This window comes from Schistocerca gregaria, chromosome 4 (assembly GCF_023897955.1).
Source record: "Schistocerca gregaria isolate iqSchGreg1 chromosome 4, iqSchGreg1.2, whole genome shotgun sequence".
NCBI classification, from domain to species: domain Eukaryota; kingdom Metazoa; phylum Arthropoda; class Insecta; order Orthoptera; family Acrididae; genus Schistocerca; species Schistocerca gregaria.
In genome coordinates, this window is record NC_064923.1 from 491,578,122 (window position 1) to 491,592,466 (window position 14,345).

General features: G+C 37.7%; 1 protein-coding gene across 9 annotated transcripts in view; it reads left to right on the forward strand.

The window, feature by feature from the left end:
* LOC126365820 (balbiani ring protein 3-like) overlaps positions 1-14,345 on the forward strand; it is a 282,987-nt gene that overhangs the window by 234,986 nt on the left and 33,656 nt on the right. For all 9 annotated transcript variants that reach the window (XM_050008419.1, XM_050008425.1, XM_050008422.1 and 6 more), the window contains 3 exons: positions 2,793-2,976; positions 6,260-6,483; positions 13,682-13,837. In XM_050008419.1, the coding sequence (XP_049864376.1) occupies positions 2,793-2,976; positions 6,260-6,483; positions 13,682-13,837 (564 nt within the window). The remainder of the gene's footprint in view (positions 1-2,792; positions 2,977-6,259; positions 6,484-13,681; positions 13,838-14,345) is intronic.

Sequence of the window (14,345 nt, forward strand, 5' to 3'; positions counted from 1 at the left end):
TGCATGAAGTACAAAGGCAGACTGAATTAAACATGGAAGCTCGTCAGGGGAATTAATGTTCCATAGATTGTAATTCGTGTGGTCAATGTGACCTATGGGTGCCACAGACTATTACACATTTGAGCTTTTGGTCAAAAGGCCTCCTTATAAAGTAGGAAACACACACACGTCCATACAACACAACTCATTTACACGTAGCCAGTCTCTGGTCAGTGAGGCCTCTCAAAATATGGAAAGCAAAGAGCTTGCATTATGAAAGATTTTTTTTTTTCAAAGTATTGAAGATGAATAAATGCTCATCCTAATGTATATATTTTAGAGCCTCTTTTGCTTTTAATGATCTCTCCTGCCATATCCCTGAACATTGACCAATCATCCCGGGACACTCATACATATTTCATATCAGTAAAGTCACATTGGTCTTCAACAACTTTTCACTATCCCCTATCGTCAATCTGTAAATTGTTATATCCTCATTACAACCAAGCTATTTCACTGTTCCTTTTGTAATGAATTCCTCCAAAAATGAGTCTTCCAGGTTTATTCTTGGTGAAGGCTGAATTCTCTTAGCATTATTGTGAGTTAACTGCAGCCAATACAACTGTTTATTTAAATAACATGACAGCCCAAAAAGCTATGTGCAGCTAAAGAATCTGACATAGTCTAACATAAAATAGATTATACTTACCATATCATGGTTTTCTTTTTCTATGACCTTACGTTGGTTAAATTGAAAATGATTTCTCATTAAGACACTGTATTCATATGTGTGAGAAGTGGACTTCAATTTTTTATCAAAATTCAGGGCACTGTAGTTACTCCAAATCATGTCATCCAAGTGCCTGGATGGTTCATTTGAAACATTGTGATCAGTTTCTTTATTCATTTCACTCGTAATTGCCCATTAAGACAGTGTTCCATCTCTGATTGTACCACTGTTGATGGAAAATCTTCCTCCCTTCTGGTAAATTGTTATGTGGTTTTTTAAATCCCTTGAGATTATTTTCTGGAGTTCTTTCTTGAACAAAGCCACAGCCAATGTCATTGCACAATCTGAACTTGTGCTATTGTATTTTGTTGGTCCTGTTGTCTACAAAGCAGATTATGCATAAAACATGGGCAAGTCAGTTTGTAAATGTACAGGTGAAAGTGACTTCTAAGCATACTTATTTAAAAGTACAATAATATACTTCATTCATTAAATATTTATGTAACACACTTCATAAAGTTGAAAATTCTTCAATTGATTAAAAGCAGTGATATTATAAATATACCATTAAAGATTTGCCAAACATTGTGACCTCAGTAATTGCTTTTATGTTTTTGGGATGTTTGATACAAAGTGGAAAATACTGCTTTGGTCCGGGGATGGGAGGGATATGTGGGTCGTATACAAGTTTTCGTTTTGTCTGGTAAAGTAATCATGACCTTTTTTATCAGTCCTTACCTATTACATTTATTTTAAAGAGAAATGGTTTTTCCACATTGTAAATACTTGATAAAGGAGGAGTACCAGTGACCTTAAAAAAGGGTCTTATGTGTTCCTTAGGTTTGCATCCAAACATTATTTTAATGGCTCTTCTGTGCAGCTTGAAAGTGCTAGCAGCTGCTTTAGTGTTTTTTTTTTTCTTTTCCCAGAAAGTGACCCTATATTCCAGGCAATAATTAAATTGGGCATGATATGTATTCATGAGCATTTCTCTGTAGAGCAGGATTTTAGTTAGCAAAGACAGTAGCACGTCCTGCTCAATTTTTCATTAAGGTATTCAATACATTTATTCCATTTTACACTGCTTTGCAGCCGTAGTCCTAAGACTTTGGTTTCCCTGCTATTACCAGCTGATTCATTGTTGATAATCACATATGGGATAAACATATCCTTATTTGCAGCCTTGTGGAATTTTAGTATTATTTTTTTAAGAGGATTGTTGTGTGTCCTGTATAAAAGGTACAGAAGGGCTGGGTCCCATTACTGACCCTTGGGGTACACCACGTTCAGTTGTTTGCAGCCTGACAAGTGTTCATAGATAGATTTTAGGTCACACCTGTGTGTTTAATGCACATTGCTTGCTTACAGTTGCTCAGGAAGGAACTGATTCATTTCTTGGTTGGTCCTCGAAATCACATTTTTCAAGCTTTGACAGCAGAATTTTATGATGCAGCATGTCAAATGCTTTCATAAGTCAATTAATAATCCTGTTGATTCCTGTTTCTTGTCTTTCCGGCTTAGTATGCAGTTGATGCTCTCATAAATGGCAGTTCTTGCTGACGTCTTTCTAAATCCATGTTATTCATTACGAAAGATTTCACAAGTCTGTCATTTCATAAGTTTTTCTTACTGGGATTTATTTATTAAGACCCATATCTACTACAACATTGTAAGATTCAGATGTCTTATAACATTACGTGATAATTGTGATTTAGATGCATAAGTGTAAAATGATTTATATCTGTGTATCCTAATACTAGGCAAGTTTCAGCAAAACAGATGAATGTAGAAGTCAGTTAGACACATACATTTTCCTCCTCACCACATTATCAGCTACAGTAAGGGGCAAGTTTTGTTTAATATTAAGGGCAGCCATATTGTCTTAGTATCTCTTTACCATTGTGGCTTGCTGGCTTGTGAAAGGAGCCAGTCACTCACTTATGGAAACGGCAACAAACATGTATCTATTGCTTACATTAACTAAATTTTCATAAAAATAATTGGCATTTTCATAATGTTTCATTGATGACACTGTGAATGGCAAGAAATGGGAACAATTGACGTATTGATTACTTTTCTTCAGTGTGTGAATACTTGCGTGACTTCAATGATAAAATGGAAGGAACAAGAGAAGGTATGAGTCTTGCATTACCTGCTCCTAGATGCCATCAAAATGGTTCATATGAGGCAATGCAGTGTTCATTGCATAATGGCAGAGAAGAATGTTGGTGTGTGGATGAATTTGGTTCAGAAATACCCCATTCAAGGTATGTGAATCCATGAACCCATGCTGTTCATAGTGTTCTTGCTGTAAAAATTTCAGTGTACTATAAGAAAATAATTGCACTTTAGTTTCTCATTTGACCTAAAGAAGATATTGCTATGATTAAAACATTAATTATGTTTATTGTGTTGTCTTTGCTTTTCATTAGCATTGTTTACAGCTGTGATGACAATATATATTTTGTACTAAATCAATAAATTAACTTTCTTGTGCTTTTGATTTGACATTTAAGTTCAATAAGCATGGCATTGAGAGTCTGTGGGAGGTCGGATGGTCCTAGTATCATATTGCACATCACTGTGATCATACAGACACCATTGCCTGTTGTTGGTGGTGATGGATACAAGAAAGCATGTAAATACGGCATGTAGGATCTGAATGTCAGACAAGCACTGTAAGGAGGGAACACCGAAGGGTTGTCCGTCACATGCAAGCAGATCAGATGGCATTGATAAGTTTCATTCAATGGACTGTCCTGCCTCCGATGCAACATCTGATAAGTGTCAGTACCTCTGGCAGGCGGCAGCATGACACAAGGCTCGCTGCACACTTGGCTGTTAAGATACCTGCCATTCAACCCCCCCCCCCCCCCCCCTCATGCTCTGCCTCTCCCCACAGCATTGTGCCCAACATGCCTAGTTTCGATTTCGATGAAAATGGGACTGTGCACACTGGCAGCAGGCTATCTTTAATGAAGAGTCCCACTTCCTTCTAGGAGGCAACATTCACTGAGTCGGTGTCAGGAGGTGCAGTGGAGAGCGCCCCAAAGAGTAGCTTGTGGCATCACACATTTAACCAGCATGGTATAACACTGTGGGAGCACTCCAATTCATTGTTGGTGTCCCTAATGGGCTCCATGACAGATGCACATTACATGGATGAGGTCCTACAAGCAGTAGCTCAGGCACTCACTCGTGCACACCCATGCCAATGTCCTATATCAACAGGACAACTCTTGTCCTCACATTGCTGCCACCTCCAAAGCATACCTTGCAGCTGTGGATACTCTGACATTTGCCATGGCCAAGGGCATTGCTCAATCTCTCCCCGATTGAGAATTCGTGGGATATCTCAGTGCATGTCTTCAGGACTCTACCTCCACCCTCCAGTCTGTAGGATGTGAGCAGTCAGGGGCAAGTGTCATGGGATGGAATATCACATGACTACATCTATCTCAGACCTGTATGATTCCATGCCACATGTCTTGATGCTTGCATTCACAGCCATAGGAACCCCAACACCATACTAGCATGTACATTTTGTTTCTGTGCAGCACAGTACGTGGGGGTCCTTTCCAATTGAACATGTAATCATTTCATATGTACGGTACCACCTACCTGCTTGCCAACAATGATCACAGTTTCTTGTCGTTTTAGGTGCAGCTCTTTTTATGAGAGAGAATGTACAGTGGTTAAGCTTTAATAATGAAATTAAATCAGTCTGTAACAATGAGAAAAACACAGAAATTGCTCATAATTTCATCATACTAAATTTGAAACTAATTTTCAGATTAAGTCTACATTCATACAGCTACAGACATTTAGATTGCAATTATGTGCTTCTCACAAAGATGCACTCATTTTCCAAAATAACACAAAATACATATTGTTCTCTGTACACCGTATGACTCATTGATGTCGCCCTCAGAGTGCTCGCAGTTTGAGTTCTGTGCTATTGTATAAAAGAATGTTTTATGTAGCTCTGAAGTTTTGTTTCAAATATGAATTGTCTTATTAGGCATAAAATGTTGTCATTTATTCCAAGAGCATTCTGATTTTATTTTTCCTTCCCCATCTCACCCCCCACCCCCCAAAGTAAACAATATAAGAATATTTTTTTCTTCTTGTGGTTCCTGTTAAAGTTGCAATACTGCTTGCAGCAGCAATTATATCTGATTGTGTTTCCGTTTTGCTAGAAACTGTTCACAGATACCATAGTTCTTAGACCAAGCTTAATTGATTTTGACAGAATGCCCTTAGTACTACCATTTTTAAAATATCAATTTTTAGCTTTTGACAGTGACATTTATAGGTCTGATGGGGGTTAACTTGCGATATATTTTGCATCAGAGTGGTCTGTCCAGTGAAGGGGAAAGAGCTATTAACTACTTACATTTATTTAAATTAAATGTTTTATATTCATTTTGCATACTGGAGGCAATGATATGTTCCTTTACCACCCAAATTACAAAAGAATCTTTGTTCAAGGCTGCATTTGCGAGTAAAATTCTCCATTGTTAACCTAGACTATATAAACGTCTTAATAAGCAAGCAATACTCTGGTCAGGACATGATAATTGTTTTTGACAAAACATACAGATCTCTTTCATACACTATCTTCACTGATGAAATTTATACATTCGAGTGGTGTCTTCATACTACCTGACTATGTGGATGGATCGATTTTTCACATTCTGAACTAGCCACCCTATTTTTCTCTATTGTCTTTTTTAAAAATTATTTGCTTTCTTATTGCACAAAGCCCCCTAACATTGTGGACTGCTCCAGAAAAGCCTTCTCCAGTGCTGTCCTTAACTACATTGAACATTGCACTGGATCCCTGTATTACAATACATTTGTTCTTATAGGTTGTTTGTGGAAGTAAAAGCTTACTCTTTTGAGAAAGAAACATCTGGTTCAACACCTAATGAGGCCTTAAGATCTAGGTAAAATCTTTGGTGCATAGTACATTACTTTTGATAGCATTATTTACATTGCATGAAATGTATTCATAGTTACAAATATGGACAACCACCAATGATGGAGTGATGACAATGGAAATTTGTGCTGGACCAGGACAAAACCTGGATTTCCCACTTATCACAAGCACGAGCACTGGGATATCTGCGTATGCTCCACTGTCAGACCCCAACTCCCATATGTCATCAACCATGTGCCTACAACCTATGCTCTTACATTCATTATGTGTATTCCTGTTCAGGGGAGACATTTTAATTGAAAGTTGCTTGCATGGTATCATTGAATAAATATCATTTTGCAGTGCCTGTGTTGTTCAGAATTACAGTGCAATGTTCCAAGCATAGCAGTAACTGATGGTCGTCCATATTTGCAACTACGAATACATTTGACATATTTCATAATGGCTGTAGTGCCCGCAGTACCTGTTCCTTCAGACATGCATGCATGTATGTCCAAAGGCATATTGCAGTGTAATTCTAAACAACACAGGCACTGCAGTATTGTGATTGTGTACACTGCATCTTACATTTCCAAAAGCATACATTTTTTGTTGTTTTGTCACTGAAGGAACAATGGCTCAACAAACTGTGCAGCATTACGTGAAGAAATATCATGCCTGGGCCTTACATGTAGGCTGGGTTGTGACTATGGCTTTGAAATGGATCCAGAAACTAGGTGTCCACATTGTGAATGTAGGAATCCTTGTGATTCTATCCAGTGTTCTTTAGAGGAAGAATGTCAGATGGTGGAGGTAAACTGTGATGACGAATTCTGCCCGTCTGTACCTGCATGTGAGTGAAAGACATACATTTTAACATGAGTGCTTTATTTCTACCTATACCATAAGTATTTAACACCTTCATGTCTATTTCTGTGTATAAATTATTTCACTACCATTAAATGCATTTTCTGTTGGTGATGTATTAAATGTTATGAAAATATAATACCGATTTTCAGCCTTATTTCAACTTTATGTGAATCTATCCACTTACTGCAGTGCTAATACATGGGGTGACCCAGTTGTCCCTACTGACAGGTATTATGCAACACACAATGACTTCAAAAACCACATGCGAGATTTTCATATTCTCTCGCTTACTAAGCGCAAACTATTTTTCATACAGAAAAGAACAACAAGACTTTTCCGTAGGAAATTAAATGTAGTTAAATTTTGTTCTGGAATATGTTTTTGCTGGGGGCCACCATTTTAGATTTATTCAAGTTAAATTTGTTAGAAGGTAACTTTGTACGTTTTTCTTAGTTAACTTGAAAACCACGGTCTCTAGCAAAAACTTAACCCACTACAAAATTTAACTACATTTAATTTTCTTCAAATAGGCCCTTTTCTTTTTTTCTGTTAAACAAATAGTTTTCACGTAGCGATTGAGATAATATAAAAATCTTGCAAGTGATCTTTGAAGGCATTGCGGGTTGTATGAAACCTATAAATAGGGGCAGCTGAATTGCTCTGCCTACTGAAGCTTGCATTCATATCTAAACACCATTGTGGAATTCATTCACTAAAACACTGAAAAGGCTGAGTGTATAAATTCACTGACGAGAGATATATTTTGATCTCAGTTCAGAAAACAAATGAACTTTACAAACTCACTATGTTGTGTAATACTAAACTTGAATCAACATAATGAGGTTCAGTGATGATCTGAATTAGTGTAACATACACTTGGCAGCACTGCTGAATCAGCTATCAGCACAGTTATTGTGCTTCCACTGCGGGTGAAGATTATGTGTAATAAAAATTGAGGAAAATAAGTGGAACAAACTTATCAGAAGTCTTTAGGAAATTTCTCCATGACCAAAAAACATTGAAGTTGTCAGATAGCCATTAAGTAAATGAAACGAAAGAAAATATTTCTAAATGCATAGCGCTCCCTCTCCCCATGGACTATGGACCTCGCCATTGGTGTGGAGGCTCGTGTGCCTCAGCGATACAGATAGCTGTGCCATAGGTGCAACCACAACGGAGAGGTATCTATTGAGAGGCCAGACAAATATGTGGTTCCTGAGGAGGGGGCAGCAGCCTTTTCAGTAGTTGAGAGGCAATAGTCTGGATGATTGACTGATCTGGCCTTGTAACCCTAACCAAAACGGCCTGCTGTGTTGGTACTGCGAACGGCTGAAAGCAAGGGGAAACTACAGCCGTAATTTTTCCCGAGGGCATGCAGCTTTACTATATGGTTAAATGATGATGGTTTCCTCTTGGGTAAAATATTTCGGAAGTAAGATAGTCCCCCATTCGGATCTCCGGGCGGGGACTACTCGGGAGGATGTAGTTATCAAGAGAAAGAAAACTGGCGTTCTACAGAGTGGAGCGTGGAATGCAGATCCCTTAACTGGACTGGTAGGTTAGAAAATTTAAAAAGGGAAATGGATAGGTTAAAGTTAGATATAGTGGGAATTAGTAAAGTTCGGTGGCAGGATGAACAAGACTTCTGGTCAGGTGAATACAGGGTTATAAATACAAAACCAAATAGGGGTAATGCAGGAGTAGGATTAATAACGAATAAAAAAAATAGGAATGCGGGTAAGCTACTAGAAACAGCATAGTGAATGCATTATTGTGGCCAAGATAGATACGAAGACCATCCCCACCACAGTAGTACAAGTTTATATGCCAACTAGCTCCGCAGATGATGAAGAGATTGATGAAATGTATGATGCGATATACAACTTATGCAGATAGTGAAGGGAAGCGAAATTTAATAGTCATGGGGTGACTGGGATTCGATAGTAGGAAAACGAAGAGAAGGAAACATAGTAGGTGACTATGGAATGGAAGTAAGGAATGAAAGAGGAAACCACCTGGTTGAATATTGCACAGAATGTAACTTAATCATAGCTAACACTTGGTTCAAGAATCATAAAAGAAGGTTGTATACATGGAAGAGGCCTAAAGATACTGGAAGGACTCAGATAGATTATATAATGGTAAGACAGAGGTTTAGGAACCAGAATTTAAACTGTTAAGACATTTCCAGGGGCAGATGTGTACTCAAACCACAATCCATTGGTTATGAACTGTAGATTAAAACTGAAGAAACTGCAAAAAGGTGGGAATTGAAGGAGATGGTGCCTGGATAAACTGACAGAACCAGGGGTTGTAGAGTGTTTCAGGGAAAGCATTAGGGAACAATTGACAAGAATGGCGGAAAGAAATACAGTAGAAGAAGAATGGGTAGCTTTGAGAGATGAAATAGTGAAGGCAGCAGAGGCCCAAGTAGGTAAAAAGACGTGGGATAGTAGAAATCCTTGGGTAACAGAAGATAAATTGAATTTACTTGATGGAAGGAGAAAATATAAAAATGCAGTAAATGAAGCAGGCAAAAAGGAATACAAGTGTCTCAAAAATGAGATCGACAGGAAGTGCAAAATGGCTAAGCAGGGATGGCTAGACGACAAATGTAAAGATGTAGGGGCATATGTCACTAGGGGTAAGATAGATAGTGCCTAGAGGAAAATTAAAGAGACCTTTGGAGAAAGAGAACCACTTGCATGAATATCAAGAGCTCAGGTGGAAACCCAGTTCTAAGCAAAGGGAGTCGAAAGAAGGCCCCAGGAGTAGACAACATTCCATTAGAACTACTGATAGCCTTGGGAGAGCCAGTCCTGACAAAACTACCATCTGGTGAGCAAGGTGTAAAAGACAGGCGAAATACCCTCAGACTTCAAGAAGAATATAATAATTCCAATCCCAAAGAAAGCAGGCGTTGACAGATGGGAAAATTACCGAACTATCAGTTTAATAAGTCACGGGTGAAAAATACTAACAAGAATTCTTTACAGACAAATGAAGAAACTGGTAGAAGTCGACCTCGAGGAAGATCAGTTTGGATTCCATAGAAATGTTGGAACACGTGAGGCAGTACTGACCACTGCCTCCCTTTCATGTCCCTCGACTCTTATAACTGCCATCTGGTTTCTGTACAAATTGTAAATAGCCTTTCGCTCCCTGTATTTTACCCCTGACACCTTCAGAATTTGAAAGAGAGTATTCCAGTCAACATCTTCAAAAGCCTTCTTTAAGTCTACATAGGTTTGCCTTTCCTTGATCTATATTCTAAGAAAATAGAATATAGATCAAGGAAAGGCAAACCTATGTAGACTTAAAGAAGGCTTTTGAAGATGTTGACTGGAATACTCTCTTTCAAATTCTGAAGGTGTCAGGGGTAAAATACAGGGAGCGAAAGGCTATTTACAATTTGTACAGAAACCAGATGGCAGTTATAAGAGTCGAGGGACATGAAAGGGAGGCAGTGGTTGGGAAGGGAATGAGACATGGTGGTAGCTTATCCCCAATGTTATTCAATCTGTATATTGAGCAACAGTAAAGGAAACAAAAGAAAAATTCATAGTAGGAATTGAAATCCATGGAGAAGAAATAAAAACTTTAAGGTAATACTGTCTGAGACAGCAAAGGACCTGGAAGAGCAGTTGAATGAGGATATAAGATGAACATCGACAAAAGCAAAATAAGGATAATGGAATGTAGTCGTATTAAACTGTGTGATGCTGAGAGCATTAGATTAGGAAATGAGACACTTAAAGTAGTAAAGGAGTTTTGCTATTTGGGGAGCAAAATAACTGATGATGGTCGAAGTAGAGAGAATATAAAATGTAGACTGGCAATGGAAAGAAAAGCATTTCTGAATAAGAGAAATTTGTTAACATTAAGTATAGACTTAAGTGTTAGGAAGTCGTTTTTGAAAGTATTTGTATGGAGTGTAGCCATCTATGGAAGTGAAACGTGGACGATAAATTGTTAGAACAAGAAGAGAATAGAAGCTTTCGAAATGTGGTGCTACAGAAGAATGCTGAAGATCAGATGGGTAGATCACATAACCAATGAGGAAGTACTGAATAGGATTGGGAAGAAAAGGAGTTTGTGCCACAACTTGACTAGAAGAAGGGATCGGTTGATAGGACATGTTCTGAGGCATCAAGGAATCACCAGTTTAGTATTGAGCTGCTTGGAGGGTAAAAATCGTAGAGGGAGACCAAGAGGTGAATACACTAAGCAGATTCAGAATGATATGGGTTACAGTAGGTACTGGGAGATGAAGCAGCTTGCACATGATAGAGTAGCATGGAGAGCTGCATCAAACCACGTTCTGGACTGAAGACCACAACAGCAACAGCGCTGTTCAACACAGAACGCTGCTCCCACAGTTACCCAGAAACCTAGGTAAAACAGCATGTGGTATGTTCAAGAAGTGTGATTTCAAAACATAGAGCTGTCATAATTATCTTTATAAACAATACTGTAGAGAAAATATTCAGCAGCTGAAACTTCAGTCACCTAGTTGGCACTGCCAATTTTACTATGAACAGAAACTGTAAATGACAGTGGTGCCATTTCTGGATTTCAGAAGCTTACAGAGTATAATGAAAACATACATATCACAGATCATTGACCATAGGTTTAGGCAACTTCCTATTCCAGTTATAACATCCCAGCTCCCTCAACCAAATTATAACGTCCCAGGACTTTCTGCACCAAATTATAACATTTCAGCTCCTCAACACCAAATTAAAATGTTGCATTAGGAGGTGTCTGCTTCGTGCCAAAGGTCTTGAGTTCATATTGACGACAACAAGTAATTCTTCATTACAGACGTTTATTTACAAACAGAACTGACAGACTTCACAGACTCAACAACTGACTCTCAGAGCTAACCGCACTGCATATCCGAACTGGCAACTAACAACTCCTAGGTGTATTAATATCTTTCCAAACAATGAGAGTCTTTGACAATGTTTTGTTTACAATACGATAGCAATTCGTGACTTAAAACTAAATTAGACATTACCGAATTTTAGTACAGACCAAAGTAAGTAAAAGGATCAGTACATATAAATTCTTACAAGCATAATTTCCAAATAGATTTTATAACATTTTTCTACCAGCTTCTGGATAACCTTCACCAGATTTGTACCAAAGTTTCCAGAAATATCTTGACATTTGATTCTGGATATTTCTTGAGTGATTTAGAACAACTATTTATATGTAAAATGATTTAAATCGTGTTTCAAAACGTAAATAAATCTTTTTTAGCAATATTTCCTGATACAAATCGTCTTTCGAAACTAGGCTATGAAACAGTTTTCACAAGTTTTCGTATTTTTGCGATCATAATATAGAATTTCTCCATAGAAAGTTCCAGAAGTGTGCATTAAACGTTCATTTACAGACTTTCTCTTTAGCTGGTGAGTTTTTAAAAGTATCTTGTCCATATTATATGAAATAATTTAGCTCAAAACTGATAATTTATACAATTAATCAGAACTACAGCAAACAGTGAGTCTTTCTTTTACAAAATGAAATATAATTACAAAATTGAATGAAAATAGGTTACTAACACTAATATATATTTACATTAATTCTATTTTTTGTTATTTCTGTGCAAAATGTCCTAATATTGACACAGTACAATATTTAAACATCACCAAAGTTTCCCTTTACATTTTGCATATCTGTATCGACATCCCCTAAAAGTCTCAGTATCGAATACTTCAGTATGTCCCAATATGTCCTGTAATGTTACACAGTGAAAGTTTTAGTAGATCATGTGTTTTAGAGCCTGTTATTCAGTGCTAGAGAACTATTGGCTGCTTAGGTGGAGCTGTCACCTACCTGAAGGTTGGTTTGACAACCACTGTGATTTACTAGGGATAGTCCTCTTGGAGTTGGTGTACCCTTGCCTTTCTCAAATTTTTGAACAGACTTATCGTAAGTTTAATGTGGCCTCAAACCACAATGCTACTCAGCATTTTTCACTGTGACTGTAACCTAGCACTAAAGATCGAAAAAAGTAATGTGAACTTAAGACGTATGGGAATGCTACTAACAACCACTTTATTATTTACTTCTTTTTAACTTGAATAAAAAGTTCTCTGTTGACTTGCCACGTCAAACTTGAATAAAATCTACATCTACATTTATAATGCGCAAGCCACCCAAAGGTGTGTGACGGAGGGAACTTTTATGTCCCACTGTCATTACCTCTGTTTCCTGTTCCAGTTGTGTATGTTTTAATGACTATGTCACACTTAAATCCTCACAATGATGGTGGAGGTACTGATCAAAAGCATGAGATTTTTATCTGAATTTGACATTGCAAGTTAACCAAGAACTTTCAATCCAAGGACTCTGTCACAAAATACTTTGTAGTCATATTATTTTCTACCAGTATTTACACAAAACAAAATGTGTTCTTTTGTTGTGTCACTACATTATGAGCTGACGACTACATTTGAACATGACTGGATATGCAAAATTTTGCTATTCAGAGTTGATCCTAGTTTACATCAAAATAATCTGAGATTAATGTTAATATATCACAGATTTCTGATTCCTTTTTTTGTGCTTATCAGAGGTCAACAGCATTGTTTAATTGGCCCTAAAGTAAAGAGCCATACATGTAGACTGAAACAAAAATGTCCTCATCATAAGTAACACTTGTAATTACATGTAAATTGAAGAGGGTTCAATGCTGTCACCTGCAGCAGGACATTTAGCAGAATCAGCGGCAATGAATGAAAATTTGCGCTAGACCGGGATTAGAACCCGGGGTCTCCTGCTTATTAGGCAGGTGTGGTAAGCACTGCGCCATCTGGGACATAGTGTTACCTCAATTGCATAAATTATCTCAGCACATCTCACGGCCGATCCACATTCCCACTGAGAGCCACCTGTCTACAGTCCCTGTCCATTTATTCCCGTTTGCTACTCAGAGATTCTCACAGGAAGTTGGACGTATTTGTGCACCCACACTGAGAAGGTGGATCCATTGCCCATCTAAGTTATCAGTTATACGAATGTGTTGTGTCTCTTCTTTCAGACGTGTCCTAAAGAACAGACATCATGCATTCATATACTTATAATTACGTTACACACAGTGATATACACATATATTTTGGAGTTAGTGTTATTGTAAATATGCACCTTTATAAAAACTTGTCTCATTATAGGTCTGCCCAAGAAACCTGGCCAGTGTCCATATCTAATACCAATGAATTCTGGATCTTGTGACTATGAATGTAAGTCAGACAATGACTGCAATTCCACATCGAAATGCTGTTCTAATGGATGTGGAACACAGTGTATTGAGCCTGTTCTTCTTACAGGTACAGTACAACTTACCATATATTTCCTTTCGTGAAAGAACATCATGTTCTGTAGATTTCAGTGTGAAAAAGTGTACTGATAGATTAGGAATGATGAACCCGTCTCTCTGCATTACATTGTCATTAATTGTAGTACTTTTGACAATGTTGGAAAAGACAGATTACCACTTACCATAAAGAAGATATGTTAAGTTGCAGATGGGTACAATTAAAACATACTTACAAAGGCTTTAATTGTGCCTGTCCGCAACTTAATGCGTCTTTTTTATGGTAAATAGTAATCTGTCTTTTACAACATTGTTGATATTCCTATCTGAAGTTTCCATTGTTTAATAATACTATTGAACATTTATGACAAGTTGAGAATGAGTTTCAAATGGGAAATCAGCTTTAATTTATCATCTTAGTACTGGTGTTGTTCATGCCCCTAAAACTATTCACTGTGCGTATTGTACATGTGGGGAAGGTGGGGTGGGGGGAATGTTTGCTACTTAAGAGAGAGGCAAAG